This window comes from Anarhichas minor, unplaced genomic scaffold (assembly GCF_050575085.1).
Source record: "Anarhichas minor isolate MPS153535 unplaced genomic scaffold, ASM5057508v1 ptg000030l, whole genome shotgun sequence".
NCBI classification, from domain to species: domain Eukaryota; kingdom Metazoa; phylum Chordata; class Actinopteri; order Perciformes; family Anarhichadidae; genus Anarhichas; species Anarhichas minor.
Genome location: NW_027466476.1, coordinates 3,499,842 through 3,523,221, shown reverse-complemented (window position 1 = coordinate 3,523,221; position 23,380 = coordinate 3,499,842). Strand labels below are relative to the sequence as shown.

The window sequence follows — 23,380 nt, the reverse complement described above, 5'->3', positions numbered from 1 at the left end:
CCAATTTATCCTGTGTTAGCTGCTCTCACCTTAGCTCTCTGGTTCTGAAACCACACCTGCACCACCCGAACACTGAGTCCCGTCTCTGCAGCCAGCGTCTCCCTCACCTGAAAGCATCAAGACAAAAGATTTCCAGCATCCCACGAGAAAACAAAACACTTACACAGCACACTGAACTACTTTGCCTCCTTAACATATCTTCCACATTTCCCGATAGGCACATTGCGTCTTTGATTTGCTTTGATTTCATTGAAATGTTGAATGAATACAGTGGTCTTTTTGGACCTCTTGGTTATTGCCTCTTCAAAGCTTTGGACCAGGTGCAGCGCCTGTTTTAGGGCCCAGGCTATGGAAGCAGTTCTCCTATCTCAGTATGACATTTGGTGCAGGCTGTCTGCGTTACACCAGCCGGCCTCAGTTAACACAGAACAGAATGCTGCTTGCCACTTCAAAGCGGAGCTCTGAGGTGGGGGAGACTTTTTTTAATTTGAGAATTTTATTTGTGAAACTGCTGTAGGGCTCGTGGTCGGCATCTTAACCTCCATTACCCCAAATACAGACCAGGGAATAAATAAAAAAATGTTGCTCACAGATTATTTAAGCTTTGTCTTACCTTTCTGCAGGGTTTTGAGGACACCTCAAAGGAGGCCTTGAAGGCCCGTCTCTGTTGAGTGGTCAGGATGGTTCGTGGTCTTTTGGGCCTCCTGGGATCCTTCCCATCATCCCCCTTCCCCTGGCCTCCTATGCCTTTCTCCGGCTTGATATCCAACTCCTCATCGTCGCTTTTCTCTGCAGAAAGAGCAATTTTTCTGTGTCATCAGCACAAGCTTGAACTAACTACACCCTTTAGTCAGTGACAGTCTGCTGATAAATATATTTCGTTCTTCCCTATTCCGGGAGATTCACACACCACAAGTGCATAATCAAAGGAGACATGTGTTTTTGATACTTTGTTATCAATTTATTACAAAAGGAAAAGGCCACATGTACGGTTAGACTTACAGAAGTCTGCGGCTCTTGTTCTTGGAGAACGCAGTTAAATATGCACATTTGTCATTGAACTGGACACTGCGTCACATGTAATTTATTGCGCTCAGCTTTGTCTGATTTACACTAAATCAATCTCTGATAAGGATACTACATCAAGTGCAACATGAAAAACCCAACATGAGTACATGGGAGAAATGCATCTCCCGCAACACAGCAGGAAAATCCATTTTTTTGCTCAATTTCAGACCTTAAAATAATGACAATTTTGATATGGATAGATTTTTACTGTCAGCAGCAGGATATTACAGTTTTTGGGTTGTAAAGTCTGTGTCATTTTTATGCTTCTTTCCTACAACGTACCCTTTAAAATGTAATAACTCTGTGTTATTAGATTGCTCATATTAAGAAAATGCCTGTTAGTTTATTTTTATTTTTTCACTGTTTGCAGCTGTTATATATAATAATTATATATTCAGTATTCTCCCAGAACAATTTATTTCTTTAGGAGTAATCCTAAATTTTAATGCAATGATTAAATGAAAAGAGCATGAAAACAATGTGAAACTCGAAAACTTGTGACACACACTGTATCGTCAAAGTTTATCCTCGATTAAGGGCAAAGTCATTATCATTTTTGCTTCTGATTAAACTGTTTGTGGCATGACATATAATGGAAAATGTGTTACTTAATTCTGCATCTTAGTTTTACTTGCCACAAAGGCCACAGCGATATGTAAACATAACATGGAAATGAATTATTTAAAATGAAAAAATAAATTATTCGTCTATGTTGGGCTGAAAATAAGTGTTTCCTGATCTAAAGCAGCAGCGTTGTTCATGAATCCTAATGATTTTGGGGTCTAGAGGCTGTAAGGAAACGAGCACATGATGGCTGAGTGTCTCCTGTTGTCTGGTTCTGATAAGTGCCTACATTTCTCTACTGAAAACCTACATTTTGTCCGCCACAAGCCGAGGTTAACCTCCGGAGACGTGCACAAAGGACATGCCTGTGCGACGCAACCGAACGAGGAGGACGCAGAGCAAATATTCCCACAAGTTGACAAAAGTTGACACAGGCACAGATGTATTTGACAAATTCCCCTCTTTTGTGCATGTTTAAATGTGAGCCAGATGGTAGTGAACAGTGAGGCTTGGCAAGATGCCTCATTGTGTGTGGAGGCTATAGGCGAGGAACACTAGAGCTGATAAGAGCGGAGGCGCAGGCTTTCTGCAGAAAGGCCCCAAATCCCTCTGTCACTCACCGTGATACAGTGATTTAATTCTTTCCAGCACCAGATCCTGCCCACGCATGGAGAGCCATTAATACAGGGTGGCTTGGCCTCGTCCTGTTTCCACTTCCTACTGTATCATAAAACTACGCTCCTCGCTTGAATTAGAATGATACAAAATCAGCCATTGAAAAGCTGCATGTTTTATAGAAGTTTTTTACTGCCTGGGGGCTGCACATGCAAGATCTCTGAATAATCTCAGATGTTCAGCAAGTGATGTGGCAACTAGTTTAAGGACAACTTAATATTGTTTTTTTCCTTTTAATATTATGAACTAAAACCAGTTAGATTCAGTTTGGATCCATTATGGTGGATGTCTATGTTGGCTACCACTGTGATGGAACACAGCATACAGAATACAACACCTCGGTGCCATATGATGATAACACCACCGTGTTGTTCTCACTCTCGCGTGAGAGGGTGCAGAGGGCTCACCTGAGTCTGAGTCATCCGGGCTAACCGAGCTGAGTAAGTCCTTCTCCCTCTCATAGTCGATCTTGCACAGCAGCTGCCCCTCCTTCAGGACAAACTCGTCGCCCTTCCTCAGCTGCCGGTCGCACACGCAGCAGCAGAAGCAGTTCAGGTGGTAGACGCACTCCAGGGCGCGCATCACAAACTCTGTAGGGGCGATTTTTTCCATGCAGCCGCTGCACTTGGTGGCAAACAACCTGTAGAACAAGAGAGAAAGGATAATTGTGGGTGTGCTGATGATGCAGAAAATGACGTTGTTTTAAAGAAAAACGATGTCACTTTTAAAATAAATAACAAAGTCTTTGTCTTTTAAATGCAAAGCAGAAATGATAAGCCATATAACGTGTGGATTTATTTAGTCCCGAAGCATTTTTTGAGTTGCTCGTAAAGAATGAAGTTGGCTTGCTGATCCTGTGGGCAGCCAAGGAGGTGACTCCTTTTGGCAGCAACTCATCTGTTAAAATTTCGAGGGTGGGGGCCCGGCTCTGCGTAATTCCAAGCGAGCTCAGTCATGGGCACCCAAACCTCCTCGCAAATCTAAAAGAGAGGCTGGATCATGTTCTAGTGCAGTGATTCCAGAAACCTGATGATCCCAATCAAGCCTGACAATCTACACGTTTCTCTCATATCCACGACACTCTATATGCATCAGATACCATATCAGAGACCATGATTCATTGCTGACTACCGGGCTGCCCTCGAGCCTGTTCATATTTCATCTTACTGTCTAATATTGTGCCTCCATGGCGCAACACTGCCTCTATCACCATTCCCTCGACAGCACCTCCGTCTTCTTTTATATCCTTTCAGGACATGTTTGCATTGTTTTATTGGTGACTGAGAGGCATTTAATTTGTTCTCTGTTGTTCAGTAGAAGCCACATTAAATGGAGCAAGAAGGCAGGGAGTGTGGTTGATCTTGTCCAGCCGTAAAGCTGGATTTATTAGTGGCCTCTTTGTTTGCCCTGGTCTGGAAGACAGCTGGCAACCGCCTATCTATTTGTGGTGAACATCTATTTCATTGTGTAAGGCAGGGAGGCAGCAAGAGGAGCAATTGACATCATCTGCTGGTTCGGGACAGGGATGAGCGATAGCGATGAATATAATGTGTAAATATGAGCGGAGGGAAACCAAAGGATGGTTTTGTTATGGTAATGCTGTTATAGGTGCTGATTGAGTACTGATACCGTGTGTGTGTGTGTGTGCGTATGTGTTCATACGTGTAAGTGCATGTGTGTGAGCAGCTGTATGCACGCTGGAAACACGATAGTGTTGTTTTTGTTGTTGTCTATGCAGCTTTCTAAAATAATTGCTTAAACTCAGCATTTGAGTTTATGTTATCTTAATTACATCCCATCAATTGATAGACTATTGTACTAGTTCCTTCTATTATGATCACCACCTGCATCTGGCACAGGGAAAAAACACTTTTTGAACCACCATGCAGCAGCAAAGCAACAGAGATATCAGAAGCTGGCACTCACAGGGTTCATAAAATCCTTTAATCTTTCATTTATTACAATAAGTTAAGAAGATTATTATTCAACTATGGAAAAAACCTCAAGGATAATCCCTTGAAAAAGAAATGTTGGCGTGTTTCTCAAACAAGCAGGGTTCTAGTTTAAGTGACCTGCCAACCTGAATCTGTCTTCTAAACAAACCTCCGAGTTCGTTTTTTTACGCTAAAAAAACAAAAGGCAAGAACAACACTACCCACAAAAAAAAATGTGGAAAAAAAACTAAACTAAAAACGGAAATCTTGGACACACTCGTGTAGAGATAAACTGAATATTCAGGGACTTGTGTCTAGTTTTTAGAGGGATTAGTGTGTTCCATGCTGGGATCAGGGAAAAGAGGTGATGAATCTGTCAAGACAAGTTCCCAGCTCTAACTCTAATGTTTAGCTAATGATTGCCGGCTTAGGGCTAAGAAAGAGAGCAAAAAGTTGAGGAAATGACTTGTTAGCGCGGTTTTGATACGTCCAGGGCTCCGCATTCACCTACGACCGCTCTCTCAAATCTTCTCATCTAGATGAAAACATTCTCATTCAGCCCTCTTTCCTTTCTTCTTTCTCCTCGCCGCGTCTAATCTTGTAAGCCATTATTTTTCTATTTCCCCTCTCTGTCACTTTGCATTATTTTTGCTGCTGTAATTCCTATTCGTCCCTTCTGGAATCTTCCTGTCCTGCTTTGTCCCCGGGTCTAATCCGGACTTTCTGCCTGTTTTCAGTCCCCGGTCCCCATTATCAGCGGGGTTCAGATGGAATAGCCATGCATGACGCCCCTTCTATGGCAACCACACCTCCACAGGAAGGCAACGGCGACTTTTCGGATGGGCAGAGAAGGCCTTTGAGAAGCTGGCAGCAGAAGTAAATCCTTCTCTAAGGAACAAGGAGAATTAGCAGGGAGCAGTGGACTAGGGATTTAACCCTACCCCTCTCCTTTGAAAGGCACAGTCAGTCCCACTCCTGCGGCTAGCCACAATCAAACAGAGGAGGAGTGGGGAGGTGGCAGTGGGGAGAGGAGAACACAAACTCCCTGAATGACACAAGCAGTGGATTGTGGAGGAGCCTAATCCCACTTTAATACCTTTCCAAGTTCAGCTGCTAAAGAATGCTCTTTAAAACAACACCACTGTGTGAGCAGTGAAGGTTGACCAGGGGGAGGCACGCCATTCAACCTCCCCAACATTACCTGATTAGTGGTTTGAGGACCAGGCCAGTGGGCCAAGAGGAGGCGATGTAAATGATAATTTTATATATATATAGAAAAACAATAACCATAGCGCAAAGGGAGACTTCACAGCTCTCTGTTAGACTCTACTGGGATATTAAAGGTATCAAAGTGCTGTAGGTGTGAGTGGAATCAGACTTAAAGTGATTTAGGTGATCATTTACCACGTTCTGCCTCTACTTGATCCCAGTGACCTGTCACACTAAGACCTGTATTCACCTAAAATCCACTTTCTGGACGTTGAGCTGCTTGGGTAACACGACTCCCAGTGTCGCAGAGGCAAGCTGCTCAGCTCCTTTAAGCTAGTCTGTGTATAAAAGACACCACAAAGAAGACCACCAGCATGACAACCCACGTCCCCGGCTCTTGCTTTTTCCTCCTCCCACACCTGAGCGCACAGATCAAGTGATGAGACTGCTCCTGTGTGGATCAATGGCCGCATCTCAAGCAGAGAGAAGTGTCAATATTTACCCAAGGCCTCCCCAGAACTGGACTCGTAAATTAAAAAAAAAGAGCCCATCTCAGCACATACCTTCCTCCCAGAGGAATCATTACGTCCCTCTTTTTAATCCTGTGTCCATATACCTGTAATCCCTTGTCTGTTCTCTCTTACGTTATCTATAGTTCTCTCTTCCTCTCCGTGACAGATGATCACACTGTTGAGGCTTGTAACACTACCAGCTGTGTTTTTAGCAAATGCAGAAAAACACAGACAAAAAAAATAAAAGAGCATTATGAAGAAGACAAAAGCCATCAGGGACTTGCAGTTATTTTGTCTGATGAACACTTCAGCCGAGCCAAGTGTAGCTGGGAGACTTCGGCCTCTACGCTACTCTTCTTCTTCCCCCCTTTTTCCAGGCACTTTGGAGAACTATGCACTCTCCCTTTGAACAGATTATAGGCAACTTAAAGTGTGACAACATCTTAAGCTCTCACCACATGTTGCCAATGATTTCCCTTCTACAGACATTACATTTAATGCTTCTGCCGCAGTGATAAGCATCAGGAGGACTGGGCGGGATAAAAGAAACCCAGAAGAAAAAGAGAGAGAAGAGGTGGGGAGGGAGGGGGGAGTATGGAGCTGCTTATGCCGCTCGATAATCATGCTACATTTAGCAACACGTGCAACAGTCTCACCTCCCCTTTTGCTATTAAACAACACCCGAAGAAACACCATAACAATTTAGGGAAGAATAGCCCGGGCTATTATGTCACCGCATCCCTTCAAAGACAGAGGGGATGAGGATTATCCAGGCAGCAGCTGTAAGCTATTACTTTGAAGATGGGCTCTTGTGTTTGAGCAGGAAACCTGTGGCCATGCCAATCAGGGCCGAGGTGAGAGATGAGGCCCGGGAGGCAGGTCAGACAAGGGCCTCCGGGCAAGACGAAGGGCATGTGGAGCAATCGGTCAACTGCGCACGCTTCATACTTCCTGATTTAGTGGCCTCATCTCGAATCAGGCTGCTGACCAAGATATTTCCTGGTTTCTTTGCTTTCAAAACAGATGTGAGTCTTAACAGAATAGTTAGATGCTCGAGGAAATACTCTCATCCACATTCTTGCCAAGCATTAGATGATAAGAGTGATACCACTGTTATAGCTGTTGGCTGAAAATATGGCTACTGACCACAGTTGATTAGCTTAGCTTAGCATAAAGACTGAAAACAGATGTGTAAAAACGTAAAATAGCTTAATGCTGTTAATATTGGAGAATATGCTTGTTTGCCTTCTTGCCGTGAGATTAAAAGATTGGTACCATTCCCATATCTGTTCAGTAAGTATCATTTACATTACATTACAGTCATTTAGCAGACGCTTTTATCCAAAGCGACTTACAATAAGTGTATTATGTAGTTCATTAGCTTAGCTTAGCATAAAGACTGGAAATGTGGACTCAGCTAGCCTGGCGGTGTCTGAAGCAAAGAACACGTTCATTCGTGAGCTTTAGAGGTGTGGGTTCAAGCATTTTGTCACCTTTGTACCCTGTTCCCAGTATCTAAATTAAGCTCGACTAAGCTAAGCTAAGCTAAGCTAACTGTCTGCTGGCCGTAGCCATGTATTTACCAAAAAAGAGTGGTATTGATCTTCTCATCCTACTCACAGCAATAAAGCATATTTCTCAATGTCTAAAACTTTTGCCTTAAAGTTTTCCCATACCTCGAAGACATTTTTACCAAAATGAATTAATAGCTGATTTATTGTCCAAATTTTCAGGTGGAATCTTGTTGTCTGGAAATACAACAAACATCTCGGTCACAGAGAAGCAGCAGAAGTCTTTGAAGTGTTAAACAGCCACTTCTCAGCCCCACGAGACATGTCTTAGCATGTGAAAATTGGTTTTTAGCAACAGTATCAAAAGCTTCAGCTCGAGAGGAAAAACATTTGATGCCCAGATGTTAAGGCAAACCTTTTCAACTTTGTCTCAACATCATGAAAATGACTTTGTTATGTATGGGCTGAGGACACTGGTTTAAAAATAGCAACCTGAATTTAGCTAATACAAGTCTTTGATTGCTTACAGAAGGGGCGGAGGATAAAAGTAGACTCCAAAAGTTTCACTTTAACACAATGGATGTGCGTGTGTAAATATAAGCAGCCAAAGCATATCCTGATTCATTCTTTATCTACGAGGTCAAAACAAACTTTCGGACTGCGTGAATAGCGCAGTACAAAAAAAGTGGGGCCAAAAAATGCTGTCTCCATAAATGATCTCAGTAGCTGACCCCGTTTCATAGAATCAGCATTTCTCTTTGGAGCATAGATTCATGGAGAGTAATGAAGCCAAATAAAAAGTGCCATCCTTCTGCTCCCAAGGGCCAGCTCCAGTCAGCTCTAAAAGCTGCTTAATCACCATCCGGTGCTTACTACATTAGCATAATAATGGCCTTTAAATTGAGGCTCTTTGTTTTTTAATTAAACTCCCAGCAGGTAAAAGTAAAACACATTAACGGGAGATGTGCACACCACTAATAGCCCAAAGGTGCCTTCTTCATCACGCAGCTCTGGCCACAGGGTTCTGCTTGTTCCCCGCACTGAAGCACAGCAACCGGCTGCCTGCGAGCTCACAGGGGAGGAATGAGACGGGCTGATTGCACTTGGCATAGCAAAGATGATAGTGGAGACGTGTTCGGTGTGTGTCGGTGTTTGCATACGCACCTGCCCTACATCTCAGAGGGAACACACTTAGTAATAGCTGCTGAGCAGAACTACGGTGAATCTGTAAAAAGACACTGGTTACAGTTAGTCTGGAGCGAGGTGTTTCCAGGTTCGTATCCCACACGTCCGCTATTGTGAAAATAAATATGGCCACTTTATTTCTATGGCAGCATGAGCTCCTATGTGCTGGAATGTGCGGCTCCTCAGACGAGGTCCCCGGCCAGACAGACATCCCAGGCATATCTGTACATAACGCTATACCGCACAGCTGCACAAAGAAATCCTAACCCTTAAGTCCTTATTCAAATGATCTCATTCCAACAGGCTGTGTGCTTCCCAGATTACTAAACACTTGAAATACAGTTTGGAGAGGACGAGGCACTCATGTGCATTCTGACCGACCGCACGAGCATAAAACACATGCAAATAGTGTGCATGTATATCTTTTGTAATTGTTGACTAAAGCAAATGTGGGATGGGGTGTAACTTATGCTGCTTTACTATATAAAATACGACATATACACTCCACACTGCGTGTTCATACAAAGCTCCAATAGCAACAGCGGTATGCCGAGAAACGTCTCGCAGCATCAAGCGACCCATGTATCTGCAAATGAGTCACTCGGAAAACAGCGTGGAAATAATCCTCCCCAGCCACACAGGTAGAACAAAGCTCATGGAGTGAAAAGGACAGTGTGTTGGGCAGCAGAGGAGGCTAAGTACACATCTAAATACAAGAGTAAGCAGGCAGGCACACATGATGCTGTTTGGACAGCTGGTGTTCCTGAGTATGTCAAATGAGTAAAACATCGCATTTAGGCTCAGTTTTCAGAGCGCACAACAAACAATACTCTGAGCAACAGCATCGGAAATTATGACTGTTAAGATATATGTTTTTTTATAAAGGCTTTTTTTTTTACCTGCTTGTTTTTTTGTTTTTTTTACCTTTTCCCAAAGTGGAGTTGATCCGTTAACAAATAAATGAAAAGACTGTGAATTACAAGGCTGTTATAAAGTGCTCAGCTCTGCCTTTTGTCACTGCAGTAAGTGAAGCAGTTTGTAAGGGCCGTCACCGCTGGAGATGTGACATGTTTACAACGCGGTGCCTCTAAAAAGCCAAACGCCATGAACAGAACAAAAAAAAAAATCCCCCAGACAGCTCCTGTTAAAAGCACCTGTAAAATCATCTGCACCCATTTTATATATTTCTTTATGCGTTTCTATCACTGGGTCTCTGTCCTGCCGAGCTAATCTGCGTGAGGTGGAGCAGAGCCCACCATTAGGGGCTCGGCCCGCTCAACGAGCCACAGTGAGTGATTGCTGCTTCTGAAAGAGCTGGGAGAGCGGAGAGAGTGATGGCTACAATAAGTGTAATGGCTATCACATGTTATTGAGCTTTGGCTGACTGTAAATGCCCACAGATACACAAGGTTTTATCTTAAATTTGTATTATTTTTCTAATGAGACTAGACTAGAAATCACGACGCTTATGGGGGAAAAAGAACAATTATGGTCTCATGTCCGAATAAAAATAGGGTTCTCAAGAACTAGATGAATAGATGAAGTAACGCTAACATACTTTACTTTCTTTGTTGTAAGAAAATAAATGGACTCATCTTAGTGGATTCAGAGCTGGAATGGTTAAAAAACAACATTTGGATTGGAGGGCTTTATAATTACTATTGACCCAGAGGTTCTGGGTCTAAGAAATAAAACAAACAGTAATATGAGGTGCTCTAAAGCACAAGTCTGCAAATATGCAAAGACAGGGTCTGGTGGAGAGCATCACGCTTTGGCTTCTTTTCTCCGCTCCTAATCTGTGGGCCTACACAATATTAAGACGGCTTTGGAGCCACTTGTGACCCAGCTGTGCACTAATGAAAAATTCCACAGCTCTGTGCAGAGGCCGTTGGAGCTTGACCCCATTCCACCCTGAACCAAGCAATGTCCATCTTGAGGAGTTTACCAGGGCTGAAGGATACTGGATTAATAGGTAGCAAAGGAGAAAGAGAGACAATCTGGGAAAGATTGGAAAAAGCCCTTGTGTGTTTCCCCCTTTTTCTCTTCCTCCAATCTCCAGTATATTGGTGTGAAGTAAAGTGTTTGCCCAGGTTTTAATGGGCAGAGATGATCTGGAGATCATTGTGATGGAGGCTGGTTGGATGAGGGGGATCTGTTTATTTAACAGAGATTCAGTCTGAGCCCAAAATTAGTTTGGAGGGTGAGAGAATGTGAGGCAACTAGGAATTAGATCCGGATTCATGCGCTTGTGATCCTGTTGCCCTTGATTCTCTGTCTCTGCGTCTTAACCAAGACAAAAGAAAGAAGACCAGGCCGGGTAAAGTCTGCCGACTGGATGATGATATACAGTGAGCAATTACAGAGTAATGTACACCATGTTAACGACTCAGACAAGTCAATAAGCGGTCGTAGTTTTTCTAAGGATGTATATGTTTTGGTCTGGTCTGCCTTTCATTATCTTCTCGGCATTTATTTATCTGCACTAAAATGAATTTAAAGAACACCCAGATCTCATCTCCTTGAGTTGTTAACAATCAGCCACACAAACACATAGTGACGCAGATAACATCTTGGGAAATAGCAAATAAATTGAGAGGAAAATAGACAAGAACTACAATGAAAATGGTGCAAAAAAAAATAATGAATATAGCCCGTTTTTTCATGACGGATGGACATAACATCATCACAATTTCAAAGAAAATATTGAGCAAAAGTTTAAAATTAGACACAGCTGACATTACACCTTGAAAATCAGACGGCGGTAGGATGCATCAATTAAGCGGGATCGATACCAAGAGTTTCACCCAGGGCAACCTTCCCCACCAATTTAAATTCTCATCAAAACCAATGATAATAACCCACGTCTACAGGAGCATCCACATCATTGACGCTCTTAAAGTGCCACATACTTTAAAAGACGAGTCCATCCTTGATATCCTTGGGGGAATAGGGCTAAACAAGGGTTGGGGGAGAGGGGGGGGGGGGGGAGAGAAAATGAAAAAGGGAAAGCAAATGAAAAATAAACATTGTTATTGAAAGACAGGATGCTTTAAGACCCGGGGGCCAGGGATTAACATTCAGATTAGCATTCAAATAATATATTTGAATTTCTGATCAGCGATCCTCTTCAAAGAGCTAAATCCCAAGATTAGCAGGTGTTATGCTAAAAAGCTGTGTTTTTTTGTCAGGAACGTAGCTACACTAGCCAAACAAATATGTCTTTGAGTGCGAGGGTTCTGGCATGGATGTATGGCTGTAACCATGGCGACTGACTGGTAGTTAGGAGCCCAGGAGAGGGGTGCAGTGTTGGAATGTGTCAAACAGACAAGAGGGGCGCACACACACACACACACACACACACACACACACACACACACACACACACACACACACACACACGCACACACCGCAGAGCAAACCAAAAAACCTGCTGGTTCACTAAAGACCATCCGCTACATTATTGAGACCACCAACAAATTCCAGGGATCTTTGGGTCGACAGGGAAACGAAAGGTCATCTTGCATCATCATCATGATTTTTCATGATTTTTCATCATGTTTTTATTTAAGGGTGTCTGGCTGCTGAGCGAGTCACACATAAAAGTGATGAATTTGTATTAGAAGAATGAAAAATAAACGATTGAAAGCTCTACTTAGGAACGACATTGTGTGCGCCTCCACTCAGTTACTTCTGACGCAATGAGGTTAAAGTAGAGAGGTTTTAAAATACAGCAAGCAACGTGCAAACAATCTACTAGCACGCACGCAGTTAACGTGTTGTTAAAAGTAATCCAATTAAATTTACCGCAATTTAACAATTATATTTCACGTAGGGTACATCAAGGGAGCTACTAAGGGTTTAACTGCAGTAATATTTATTTCTGATTAACATTAGACACTGATGATGATTCAATCCTTTTCTATATTATCATCATATACTCACAGATGCAACACAGATAACTGTTAAATCTGAAATATAAAGAAATATAATTGCGTTGTGTTACCCTGTTAGATATAAATGACTATTGGTGCAGAATAACTAAACACATTTACTATTGTGCTTCAAGGGAAATTGAGGTACTTGCTAGTTACAGATTAAGACTTTAAATACAAAACATATGATGATCTCATAAAATATGATGCATTGTTTAAACTAACAGTATATAGAATTAGCTCCACCTTGACCGAGTACAGTAAAATTCTAATAATCAAATAAAAATGTATAATGGTACAACACCCACATGGGCTGTATTTTAGAATCATGAGTACTTTTAAAAATATTTTTTTGATACTTTAACGTATACTCAAGTGTCAATTTTTAAAGCAGGAAACGTAACCAATAATGGAGTATTTTGCACATAACTTTTACTAAAGAAAAGGAACTGAAGACTTCATCCATCACTTGCCGATGCAGACGTGTTAACAAAAGTATCCTCACCTAATTTACTGCAGAATCATCTGCTGTTTAAATGTATATTTCTGTTGCTGATTGCATTGTTTTAGTCTTTGTGTTATCTTTAAAACAAACACCTGCAGCATGTAACGCTTCTGTTGATAATTTCCTCATTGTTAGCTACGCATTCCACACGAGGCACAAAAAGAACAATAAATGAATTGTCTGGACTTGCTGCAACCTGCATTGTGTACGGGTGCGTTCGTGTGTTTAGTCTTGAAAGGGAAATTATCTTTCCGTCGTAGCTAGTGTTACTGTGAAACTATTTAGTTCATGTCTTAAAGCTTTCAAGCATGCATTTTGCCCTGGGAGGTCTGGCAGAGGAGTTCTCTGATGCCCTTTCTCTCTACTTCTGTCTGTCTTTCCCACCCACCGCACACACCGAGCACCTCTCTGTCATGCGGTTGGCAGAGTCTAAAATCTGATCTCTCCAACTGGAAGAGAACAGGTTCGGCAAAATTCCCTTTTCTCCACGTGGAGCCTTGAAGGCACAAAATGGAATGGTGAAGCATGGCGCGGCATGTCTGGTCTCTCCGCAACCCCAACCGACAGTGTATCTGCATGGCCCTGCGGCGCTTTCCTCGAGTCAACTCAGTGATGTTGCCGTGGCCCTTTAGTGAGTGCATTATGACCCCTAACAGAGCACTGACAGAGCTTGTTTTCCCCGTGCTTTGGCCTGTGACTCAATAAATTGACATCGCATTGTAGTGACGCCCCCAGAGATACAGGTGCCTCGACTCGGATGATTCATACATATAACGCCTGGTTAAACGGCCTGATATGAATTCTCAAGAGAGGGCGATGCGGCAGCAGCTGTAGTTATGCATATTTAGCTGTGAACAAGGCCGACCTCACTGGTGCCCCTGCCACTCATTGTACACATGATCGGGCCGATATGGATGCTTATTTGTCTTCAGAGGCGATGACAATGTCTCCCGCCGCAGTGACACCCGTGGTCAGCCCTCTCAGCAAGGAAAAAAGGTTTGTATTCACGAACCAATTTTACACTCTCTTTAGGTCCAGGAGTGTCTTTGTGTGCCGGGGAGCAGCCCCATTCTCTGCGGCTGTCTGAAAAAAGCAGCTGTTTCTATAATGCTGTGGCAGCACTTTATGTTGCAGAATGATAAATGAAGGGGAAGGGGCAGAGCTGAGGTGCAGCTGAAGCACGCACACACGCAGAAACAATGGCATAGGAGGGTCCGTGCACTACATGGATATGCTCTCTACGTCTCTCTCTTTCAGCCTGCCTCTCTGTTGCTCACACACACACACACACACACACACACACACACTCTCTCTCTGCAGGTTAGACTCCCGGAGCTCACCCATAGCCAGAGGTTATGTGAGCGTGTTGAAGCCGGGGGGGCTAACAGACTGACACGTCCCACCAGTCCCAGTGCAGACCCGGGGGAATGAGGGAGGTTGCGGTCGCTGTCCCACCGGGACCTGTCGCTCCTCTGTCCTCGGGGCAGTCATCTTCCTTTCCACCACCAACCTAATGACAGAGCCCCGAGGCCTCATCACTCCACCCCCCCCCCCCCCCCACTCCCAGCTCCACGCTCCTCTCTCCCCGTTGTCCTACCCAGGTGCCTGTCAGAGGGGTGTCTGCTCCGTGACTGGTGTAGCCGTCCACATAAAGGCCCCCCCCCCTCCCGCTGCTCCTCCTCCCCATGGCCCCGGGCTCAGCCTTTCATTTTGAAGTGGCGCAGACCAGCTCTGCACCAGCCTGGGCCCTCGGCCTGCAGCCTGCTCCATTGTTTAGCCTCAGAGAAAGACTATTATTTCAACTCAATTTACTGTGAGTAAACACTGAGTGATAAGGCCCCCTGTCCTATGCCTCTCTCTCACACACACACACACACACACACACACACACACACACACACGCGCGCTTCTCTGATCCCTCCCTCCCTGACCGTGGGCTGTAATATACACTGCCAACAAATCACTGCTCTCGGCCCATTGCTATCACTGGCTTTACAATGGAGCTTACTAATTCACTTTCCAACACAGATCAGAGGACAGGCCTCGTGTGTTTCAGAATATGGCTCAACCACCGTGCAGCTTGTGGCCCTATGGTGGACTGTTATAAATGTTAAGCAACAGCATTCTCACATCTTTGCCATACTATTCACATGCTAAACCTGAGCTAATCAGATACAAATATGCAAAGATCGAAACAGCGCTGCGGCACTTCATTAAAACACCGAATTGCAATCACTTTCGGCATCAGTAATATCAAACACAAACCATATGATGAATGTCTGCTCAGATAGATCAGCTGAGCTCAGAATAATCATGACGGTAGCTTTTTTGTGTTTGCTAGACAATGGATGCGGAGTGACTCGCGACTCACAGCTGCAGGAATGAGACACTGTGGCCGAGTGTATAGTTAACGCTATTAAGAGAGTGACGTTAGAGTGATTTTTCTGTAGCACCTCTTTTGCCTCTTTAAAAAAAGCCTGTTTGTTCTGTTTTTCAACGTTTCACCGCGGAAAAGCCCTCGATCCCTCTGCTGTGTGAGGACCTGTACTATGTCTTAATTATACAGAATTATCAGCCAGCTTTAAATAGCAGTCGTTTGCACTGTCTCCGCCTTATGTGGCTAATATAATTATTCGGAGCCTACTTTATCTCAGGCAGAAAGAGGCTGACACAGTAGCACAAACTAATGTGATAAAAGCTTAGCATATCAGGGCTTGATTCGAGGTTTTTAAAGGTAAGTGTTTATGACAAGGTAATAATGCCTCATGCAAAAGGCTGGCCTGTAAATTGGTTAGTTAAGGCATGATGGATGAGGGGGAGCCTAACCTTATTTCCAATAGAGCCTCTTGATTTCTAGAGCTGTGGATAATGAATTTGATTTAATTAGACAATCCCTCATCTAATTAAGAGTGGGAGAAATCTGACCCTGTGTGTAGTCTTAAAACGGGCACTACCTTGAACCATAAGGACATCGGATCAACTGCAAATTCAGCATTTTGAGAAAAAAAAGAAACCCTTTGTTAAAGAGTCGTCACATTAGCCACAATGACTATTTATCCATCCTTCATGAAATAAGTAACAAAAACTTAATCATTTACAAATATGATTATTGCATGACATAAAAACAAACTACCAGCCAATTAAAAACAGAGTTGAGAAGATGGTACTAGGGATTAGGAAACAGCTATAAAGGTCCAATTAAAGTAGTGATTCATCATCAGATTATTAATGAAGCTTGTGAGGGTCCTCTGCAGTATTGGTAATGGGCTGCTTGGCCTATCTTCCCCTAAACCCTCTGGGTAGACCTGCTCCTTACACTGCCAAGGTAATCTCTTTAAAGGCCAAGAAGATCCAGCCCACCAGGCCCCCAAAGGCATCCTGTAGTTGCTCCCACCGCCTGCTATACTCTGCACTTCACCTCCCAGGCTTGACAACTCTCATTATGGCTCCAACTTTTCTAGGCTTCACCTTAGAGAAAAACAAAAAAAAACCTCTCTCAACTTGATCATTCTGACAGCCCCGGGTGTTGTATTTGTCATCCTCCGACTAACTGGACGTGCTCGCGAGCGCCGGGGATCTGAGGAGAAATGATGTAAAAGTCTGCCTTGTCCAGAGTCAGATATCCGCAGCCAGTTCTGATTTGCTTCCGGCTCTGAAGATGTCCGTGGGTGTGGGAGGATAATATCTCTCTCTAAAATATCTCAGATCGGCCATTATTACTGCGTATGCCAGAAAGCCGTACAATACTTATCATTGACAGTCCATCTCCTAGTGCCCCTTGTAAGTCCAAGAACCAGCTCACAACACACAACCCCATAGATGCTTAGGTAGCCAACAACACTGCAGATCCAATTACCTGTAATACACACTTCAGTTTATCTCACTCCCAGTCATTATCTAAATTGCCAACATATTATTAAGGTACCTGCTGCAGAAGTGTGTGTGTTTCTCTTTGTCTCCTAATAGGGCCCAAAGGGAATGTTGTTTTGTATGTAACCCTCAGTGGGCTGTAAAGGAATGGGCTTTATAACCGTTTTTCCAAAACGAAGGCACAGAACACTCCACCATTATGCACCAAACACAAACGTATCTGTCATGACATGGTGAGTGGTGGAATCAGGAGATTAATTATGTGATTGTGAAGAAAGGAGCCCGGCCCTCAGTCGGAGCGGTCCCTCATTACATTACCTCGGCCTCCAGAGGAACCCAATTGACTTTGGCGGCACACGGCTCCTCCACGGAAGACCTACACTGATTGAGAAGTGTGACAACTATTAACGGTTGATTTTGCATGGCCTCAGCAGCAGTAGTGCTGCTCTAGTGTAATTCCAAACCACTGAGGTTAAAAGCCTCTTTTTGTGACGTTTTGGGACTCAGTTTCCCACTCTGGACTCTTATTCAGATTGATGGAATACTTTTGGATTTAATTTACCTTCTCCTCATTATAACCACTCAGGTTCTCTTTCTTGACTCAGAGATTTTGTTTTCCAGTGAAATCCAGAGTTAAGTAAGCTCAGAAAAAAAACAAAAATTCCTTAAAAACCATGAATAATCCTGGTGCATTTTATTTCAAATGGAAGTGCTTTTAAAAGCGGCAGAGTGCATTGCTTTCAACCGCCAACATTCCTTTTAAGATCATAGATATTAAGAAAAAATAATACCCTAAGAGGAAAGAACCTCAAACTGCAATCATGTGAGCGTATTCGACTGTTCAGCCGTTGCATCTACAGTTTTAAAAAGACTGTGCTTTCTTTCTTTGTTCAACAGTCACCATGTTTTGTTTAATGGTGGCACATATTCAATGTCACAAGCCCTCTAAGGGAGAACTGAAGGCCAATAGCACCTCGTATCATTCAAATCATGTCCATGCAAGTGAGATGTACTCTTGACACTGGCCGCTCCTCGGAGAGCTATATATGCAATTGCAGAATAGCTGCGGCTAGAAAATGTCTCATCCATAGGGACGCTCACAAGCAATAACACACCAAATGAGAGACAGACAGCTAGATTGAATAGAGAGACAGCTAGACAGGCAGGGATCAAGTCCAATCCCGCTCCCGTCATCTGGCTGTACGTTCACAGGTCAGGCTTAGATAATCTAATTCCTGGGCTTTCCCACAAAAAGCCAAGTGCCACTCAGGAGAAGTGGCAGGGAGGGAGAGAGAGAGAGAGAGAGAGAGAGAGAGAGAGAGAGAGAGAGAGAGAGAGAGAGAGAGAGAGAGAGAGAGAGGTTTGGGAAGTGGATGTGGAGAGGGTGTTGGTGTTGGTGGTGGGCTTGAATAATTATGAATCAGGGAGCTTAACCTTCTGGGGAGTTAATTTGAAGAGCACTGGGGATAGGGGAGTGGGACCCTTTATTTCCCTGGGGTGCCCCTAATGCCATTGTGAGGGAATGGAGAGATCAGGACACGCAGCAATATCGTGTCTGTTAGCCACCATATGACGAGCTGACCCCAGAGCCTCGCTTCACAATCACACCTGCCGTCATCGGGGCTAATTTGTTAAACATATCAATAGCGCTCTGCTGGTTTTTTTCTTTGCCACACCGGACCATTGATTCGGCCGCCGCGTTGAGTGACAACACCCGACCCCCCGCGACTCCACACCCACATCTTCTCCGCCAGCAGACACATCGAATCACAAGCGACCTTTGGGCTGTACCTTTTTCTTTTTGCAAAAGAAAAAAAGTTGGATGATAATCAAAGCACAAATAAATAAATACATTTTATATCTGTTGGTACTCTTGCAACAATTTCGTGCCAATCTGTAAATATATTAGACCTATTAAAATCCTATTTACATCCATAGCGGGTTTTTTTTTTTGCCAGCATGCACGGTAAGCAGTAAGAGACACAAACTAAGGGACAAGGGAAGACAAAGAGAGGATAGAGACACGGGCCGAGGGTTAGATAAATCACAGCATGCAAAGAAATCATACTTTTGCTGCAAGGGCCGCAAGCTGGAATTCTTTTATTTGGAGCTGGGGCCTCTGTCCCAGGCTCTCACATGTCTGTCTGTCTCCCAGTCTCCTGTCATGTTTGCAAGCATGGAGGTTGAGAGATTGGCTGGCTAGCTGCTGGCTGGCAGAAAGAGCCTGTTGTGAGGCTGTGGCGGCGGCGGCAGCAGCAGCAGCAGCAGCAGCAGCAGCCTATGGCAGCACAGACCTCGACATCTGGATCCAGTTTGCTGGGAGCACACTCAGACAGGCCCGACTCTGCCAAGGGGAATCTCAACCCTTTGATTCCTACTCTCATGGCCCGCTCTAATTGTCATCCCTCATTATTTAGTCAAAGGTGGAGGGATGAATCATAAACTATTACAGAGAAATGACATTTCCTGCTCCAAGAGAAATCCTCCCCAGCCTCCTTCCCCCTGTCATCTGAGCTGATAAGGACAATGAAATGTATACATAGCTGGAGTGCAAACATGTCTCATCTCTGCTCATATCAGTAAGATTTGGCCGAGAGGGTCTGCGTTCTTCTGAAACCACTAGTGATGCAAGAGAGGAAGTGGTGAGAGTTGCAGCTGATTTGATGACAGTCCTCAATTAGAGAGGGGATCTTTGCTGTCAGGAGACATTTTTACAAAATAAAAGCTTGTGTTCAAATGGGCAATTGCAGGCTTAACTAAAAATAAAAGCAACGTGTTTTCTGTTTGTAGAGAGTACATATGGTAACACTGCAGAGATGTTCATAGAGATCTTAGATCATAGAGAAATGGTAATACTATTACGGTGCTCGTAATTTATAGCTAGAGACAGAATTATAGGAGAGTTTATGTCTGGAGCATCTTTAGATGTCTGTAAATAATTTCTCTTACCTTATAGAAGTTATCTATCAAACTCAACCCATGCTGCAATTTTCAAATATCAGTAAATCATTATGTTTCTCATCATGTAAATTCCAGGAACGTATTGTTACATCGTGTGGGATAACACCACAGTAATTAGCTGAATAAATGGAGAGTAATCCAGAGAAAAGAGGAAAACTACATACTTAGATTTAATAAATCGTTTTGTGAAAAGTTTTAAATAATAACTGTGACATTACAAAAATGCAATTATGTAATCTGTCATCACAGCAACAGATGAATCAAGCCGGTAACCTGGTTGGTAATGACAGGTATGTGCACAGCGCCGGGGCAAATGAGAACAGGTTTTGTTGACCTGTAGTAGTATAGCAGAGCTACACTGCCTTTGATATGTTCTCTGTTTGTTTTGGAAACTCCATGATGTGAGAATATGTTCCCGTGCTTTGCGGGTGTTTGATAGCGCTGTCCTTTCCCCCTGAACCAGCAGGTGAGTTCTGCTTTCTAAGACACACAACAGCATCTGTCTGTCATTCAGTCACTCAGCAGCAGAGAACTGTGGCGACGACAGAGCATTCGATCCTTTTAAAGATAATTTCATTTGAATGTGAAACGGAGAGGAAGTTGTGGGATAAAGCTCTTGAAATAAAGCTCTCCTCTATCAATGGTTTCTCAACCAAGACCAAGTTTCAGCGTCATGTACTACTGACTGTAGATTTGCTGGAACACTGAATGAGAAAGATGTGTATCAGCGCCTTCTCTCTCACATTGCTTTGACTCTTCTTTTTTTTTCTTTTTTTAAGCGGTCATCATTCACTCACCACCGGCTAGATGAGCCATTTTTCCTACTGAATGTAAAGCCTACCATCAGATTAAGCGGTCTCTGATTTCAGTACTAATTGTGCACGTCCACTTAAGAAGCTGACAGCTTGGCGAATGAGGAGGCTTGCAGGCCTCTGCGGCACGACACTCATCCATCACAGCCTAACCGATTGCATCCCTCTGAAGGCTCAACACGCTAACACCATTAGCTCTACTGCTGGGCATCTAACTAGCACATCACTCACACGGCTACATGCTAACAGCATTACGGCTAATGCTGCCCCTCTAACTAACACATCCGTCATAGGGCTAGAAATCCTACGGCTCTACAGGAACACGTGGAGCCACACTGTCTCTCCCTGAGACAATCGGCCGCATTATTTTGCCTCTTTTGTTGCTCTGCTGCTAATACGCTCATTTGTCTCTGAAGATGCTGAATGCCACTGAAAGGAAGTTGTTTTTATTCGGTTTCACCCTGCCCGCAACCGATCTGGGCGTATGGTTGAATATGCATGCCTCTCTGTGAAGGGAGCCATTCAAATCAGATTATGATTTCATATTTCACAAAGACAGCACACCACTAGGATGATTTTTAATTAGAACCAGAATCAGTAAAAAAAAAGAATGGGGCAAGGAGACAATAAAATGAGGAATGCATTCATCCATGCGATGATTCTCTAGCTTTATTTAAGATCTGTGCCAATGTGCTAACAGCATTAATGAAGTTATAAAGAATTATGAGGGGAAATCAAATTTGCCTCGCCACTTGAGCGCCACTAAAATGCCAAACAATAAACTACCAGATTGCAAATTAGATCAGTAAAAATATCAAACACATTGCGGTGCAGGAAAATCCATAATTGCATTTAGTGCCTGGCCTCTCCTGGGGGAAGAGACACTAAAGATCATCAGCAGGCTACACGGGAGCCGCTATTGACAGAGCGGTAAAAATCGACAGGCTAACTAAATAAACACTCCAGGCTCCATTAAATATTCAACGGCTGAGATTTGACAGTCTAGCGTGCCTGCCTCTCCCCATCGCCTCCATTGGCTTCTCTCTGCAGCACATCTTCTCCCTGTCTCCCCTCCTCCTGCCCCCCCCCTCTCTCTCTTCTCTTCCCTCTCCTCTCCCCTGTGACTCCTGACAGCAATAAATGATGCGGTGCCTGAGGGCGCTGCTCCAGCGGGAGACCTGGAAGGATAGAGCAGGAGAGCAAAAGAAATAAAGGGGAGACAGCCTATGACCAATGGCCATTAACCAAGGACTGAGACAGGGCCCTATGACATCCGCTGACACCCCACCCCCTCAACACACTCTCATTCTCTCAGGCAGACTCACACGTGCACATACAACGTTACAAACCACAGCCTCCTCTCTCCATTTTGTTGTTTATGCTCTAATACCACAAAGACGGCTGAGCCAGACACCTCTACAGAACAGAAGAAACGTGGATTCATCTTTCGTTCTGCCAACTTAATCGCAATTACACAGTTAATCCTGCATGTTTGAAACAAAACTGGCACCTAGAAGGAGGTGAAAAACCCCTCCACTCACACACGCCATCTAAACTCCTGCAGCCTCCTGACAAGATCGTATGCATTCATCTGCTGTGGCGAGCAGAGCCGAGGTTATGCAAATGAGAGATGACAGTGTTATTGTGTGAGGAATATCAATGGAGTAATTACTGTTCCATGTCGGGCTATTGGCCCTCCACTGCCGCGCCCAACCAGCTCGCTTCATTTCTCAGCCGCCCTCTCAGGGGAGAGATGAGCGGCGTGCTCTGGAGAGCAGAGCTAATAATGGCAGCACGGATACAGGCAGAGCTTAGACGAGCCCCGGGGTCCTGAGCTGCAGACTGCTAAACGTTGCAGGGGTCTCAGGAGAGCCCCCCAGCAAAGATGAAATGATTAAAAAACCACCCAACCTGACTGACAAGCTGACCGGCCACCTATAACTCTTCGTGCGGCGGGTCAAACCACCAGTGCTCGCTTCAATCATAACAGCGGGTGACCTTTTTGGACATTAATTGGCTGCCTGACAATGATTCTTAGTAGAGTTTTGGTGAAAAAAAAAAGAAGAAAAAAAAGCAATATTGGCAGATAAGAAGAAATGTTCCAGTTAGCTAACCAGCCGAAATGTGCAACACAGACGTACAACAAGTTCTTAAAATGAATCAAATGGATTAAAGGGATTTGTAAGTCAAAGAAGTGACAGATAGGTGAGCACAAAATGATCCTGTAAGCACTTTGCTTCTTTTTGTTTTTTTGGCAGCCATCCAATGAGCAACCTCTTCTGGCATGTACGTGTCATCATATCTTAAAGCTCAAATTTGTTGGGGTGCTGGCGCTCCCCTCAACGTTGACACCCTGTAACGTGTCAACTTTATCATCTTCTACATGTGAGAGATTGTCTAATATATAAACACGAGGGCCACAAGTTCACCTGACGGGAGAAGAGACACTTCAAAGAATGACGGCTGGTTCAGGCCCCGGAGCTGTGAATTAACATACCAAGCAAGATGAATGTTTCTCCCACACACCTCAGTGAAACGGCACACTAATCACTAGAATCTCCAATCCCTTAATTGTGTATTTGTTCATAATTATTGAGAAGGAAATAAAGTGTTTAGACGCTGAATTCCATTTGCATTCAGTG

General features: G+C 43.9%; 1 protein-coding gene across 2 annotated transcripts in view; it reads right to left on the bottom strand.

Moving 5' to 3' along the window:
* The window catches only part of lmx1bb (LIM homeobox transcription factor 1, beta b), a 43,475-nt gene that overhangs the window by 3,103 nt on the left and 16,992 nt on the right, over nt 1-23,380 (bottom strand). For both annotated transcript variants that reach the window (XM_076104960.1, XM_076104961.1), the window contains exons 3-5: nt 2,715-2,947; nt 614-789; nt 30-107 (exon numbers count right to left, since the gene is read on the bottom strand). In XM_076104960.1, the coding sequence (XP_075961075.1) occupies nt 30-107; nt 614-789; nt 2,715-2,947 (487 nt within the window). The remainder of the gene's footprint in view (nt 1-29; nt 108-613; nt 790-2,714; nt 2,948-23,380) is intronic.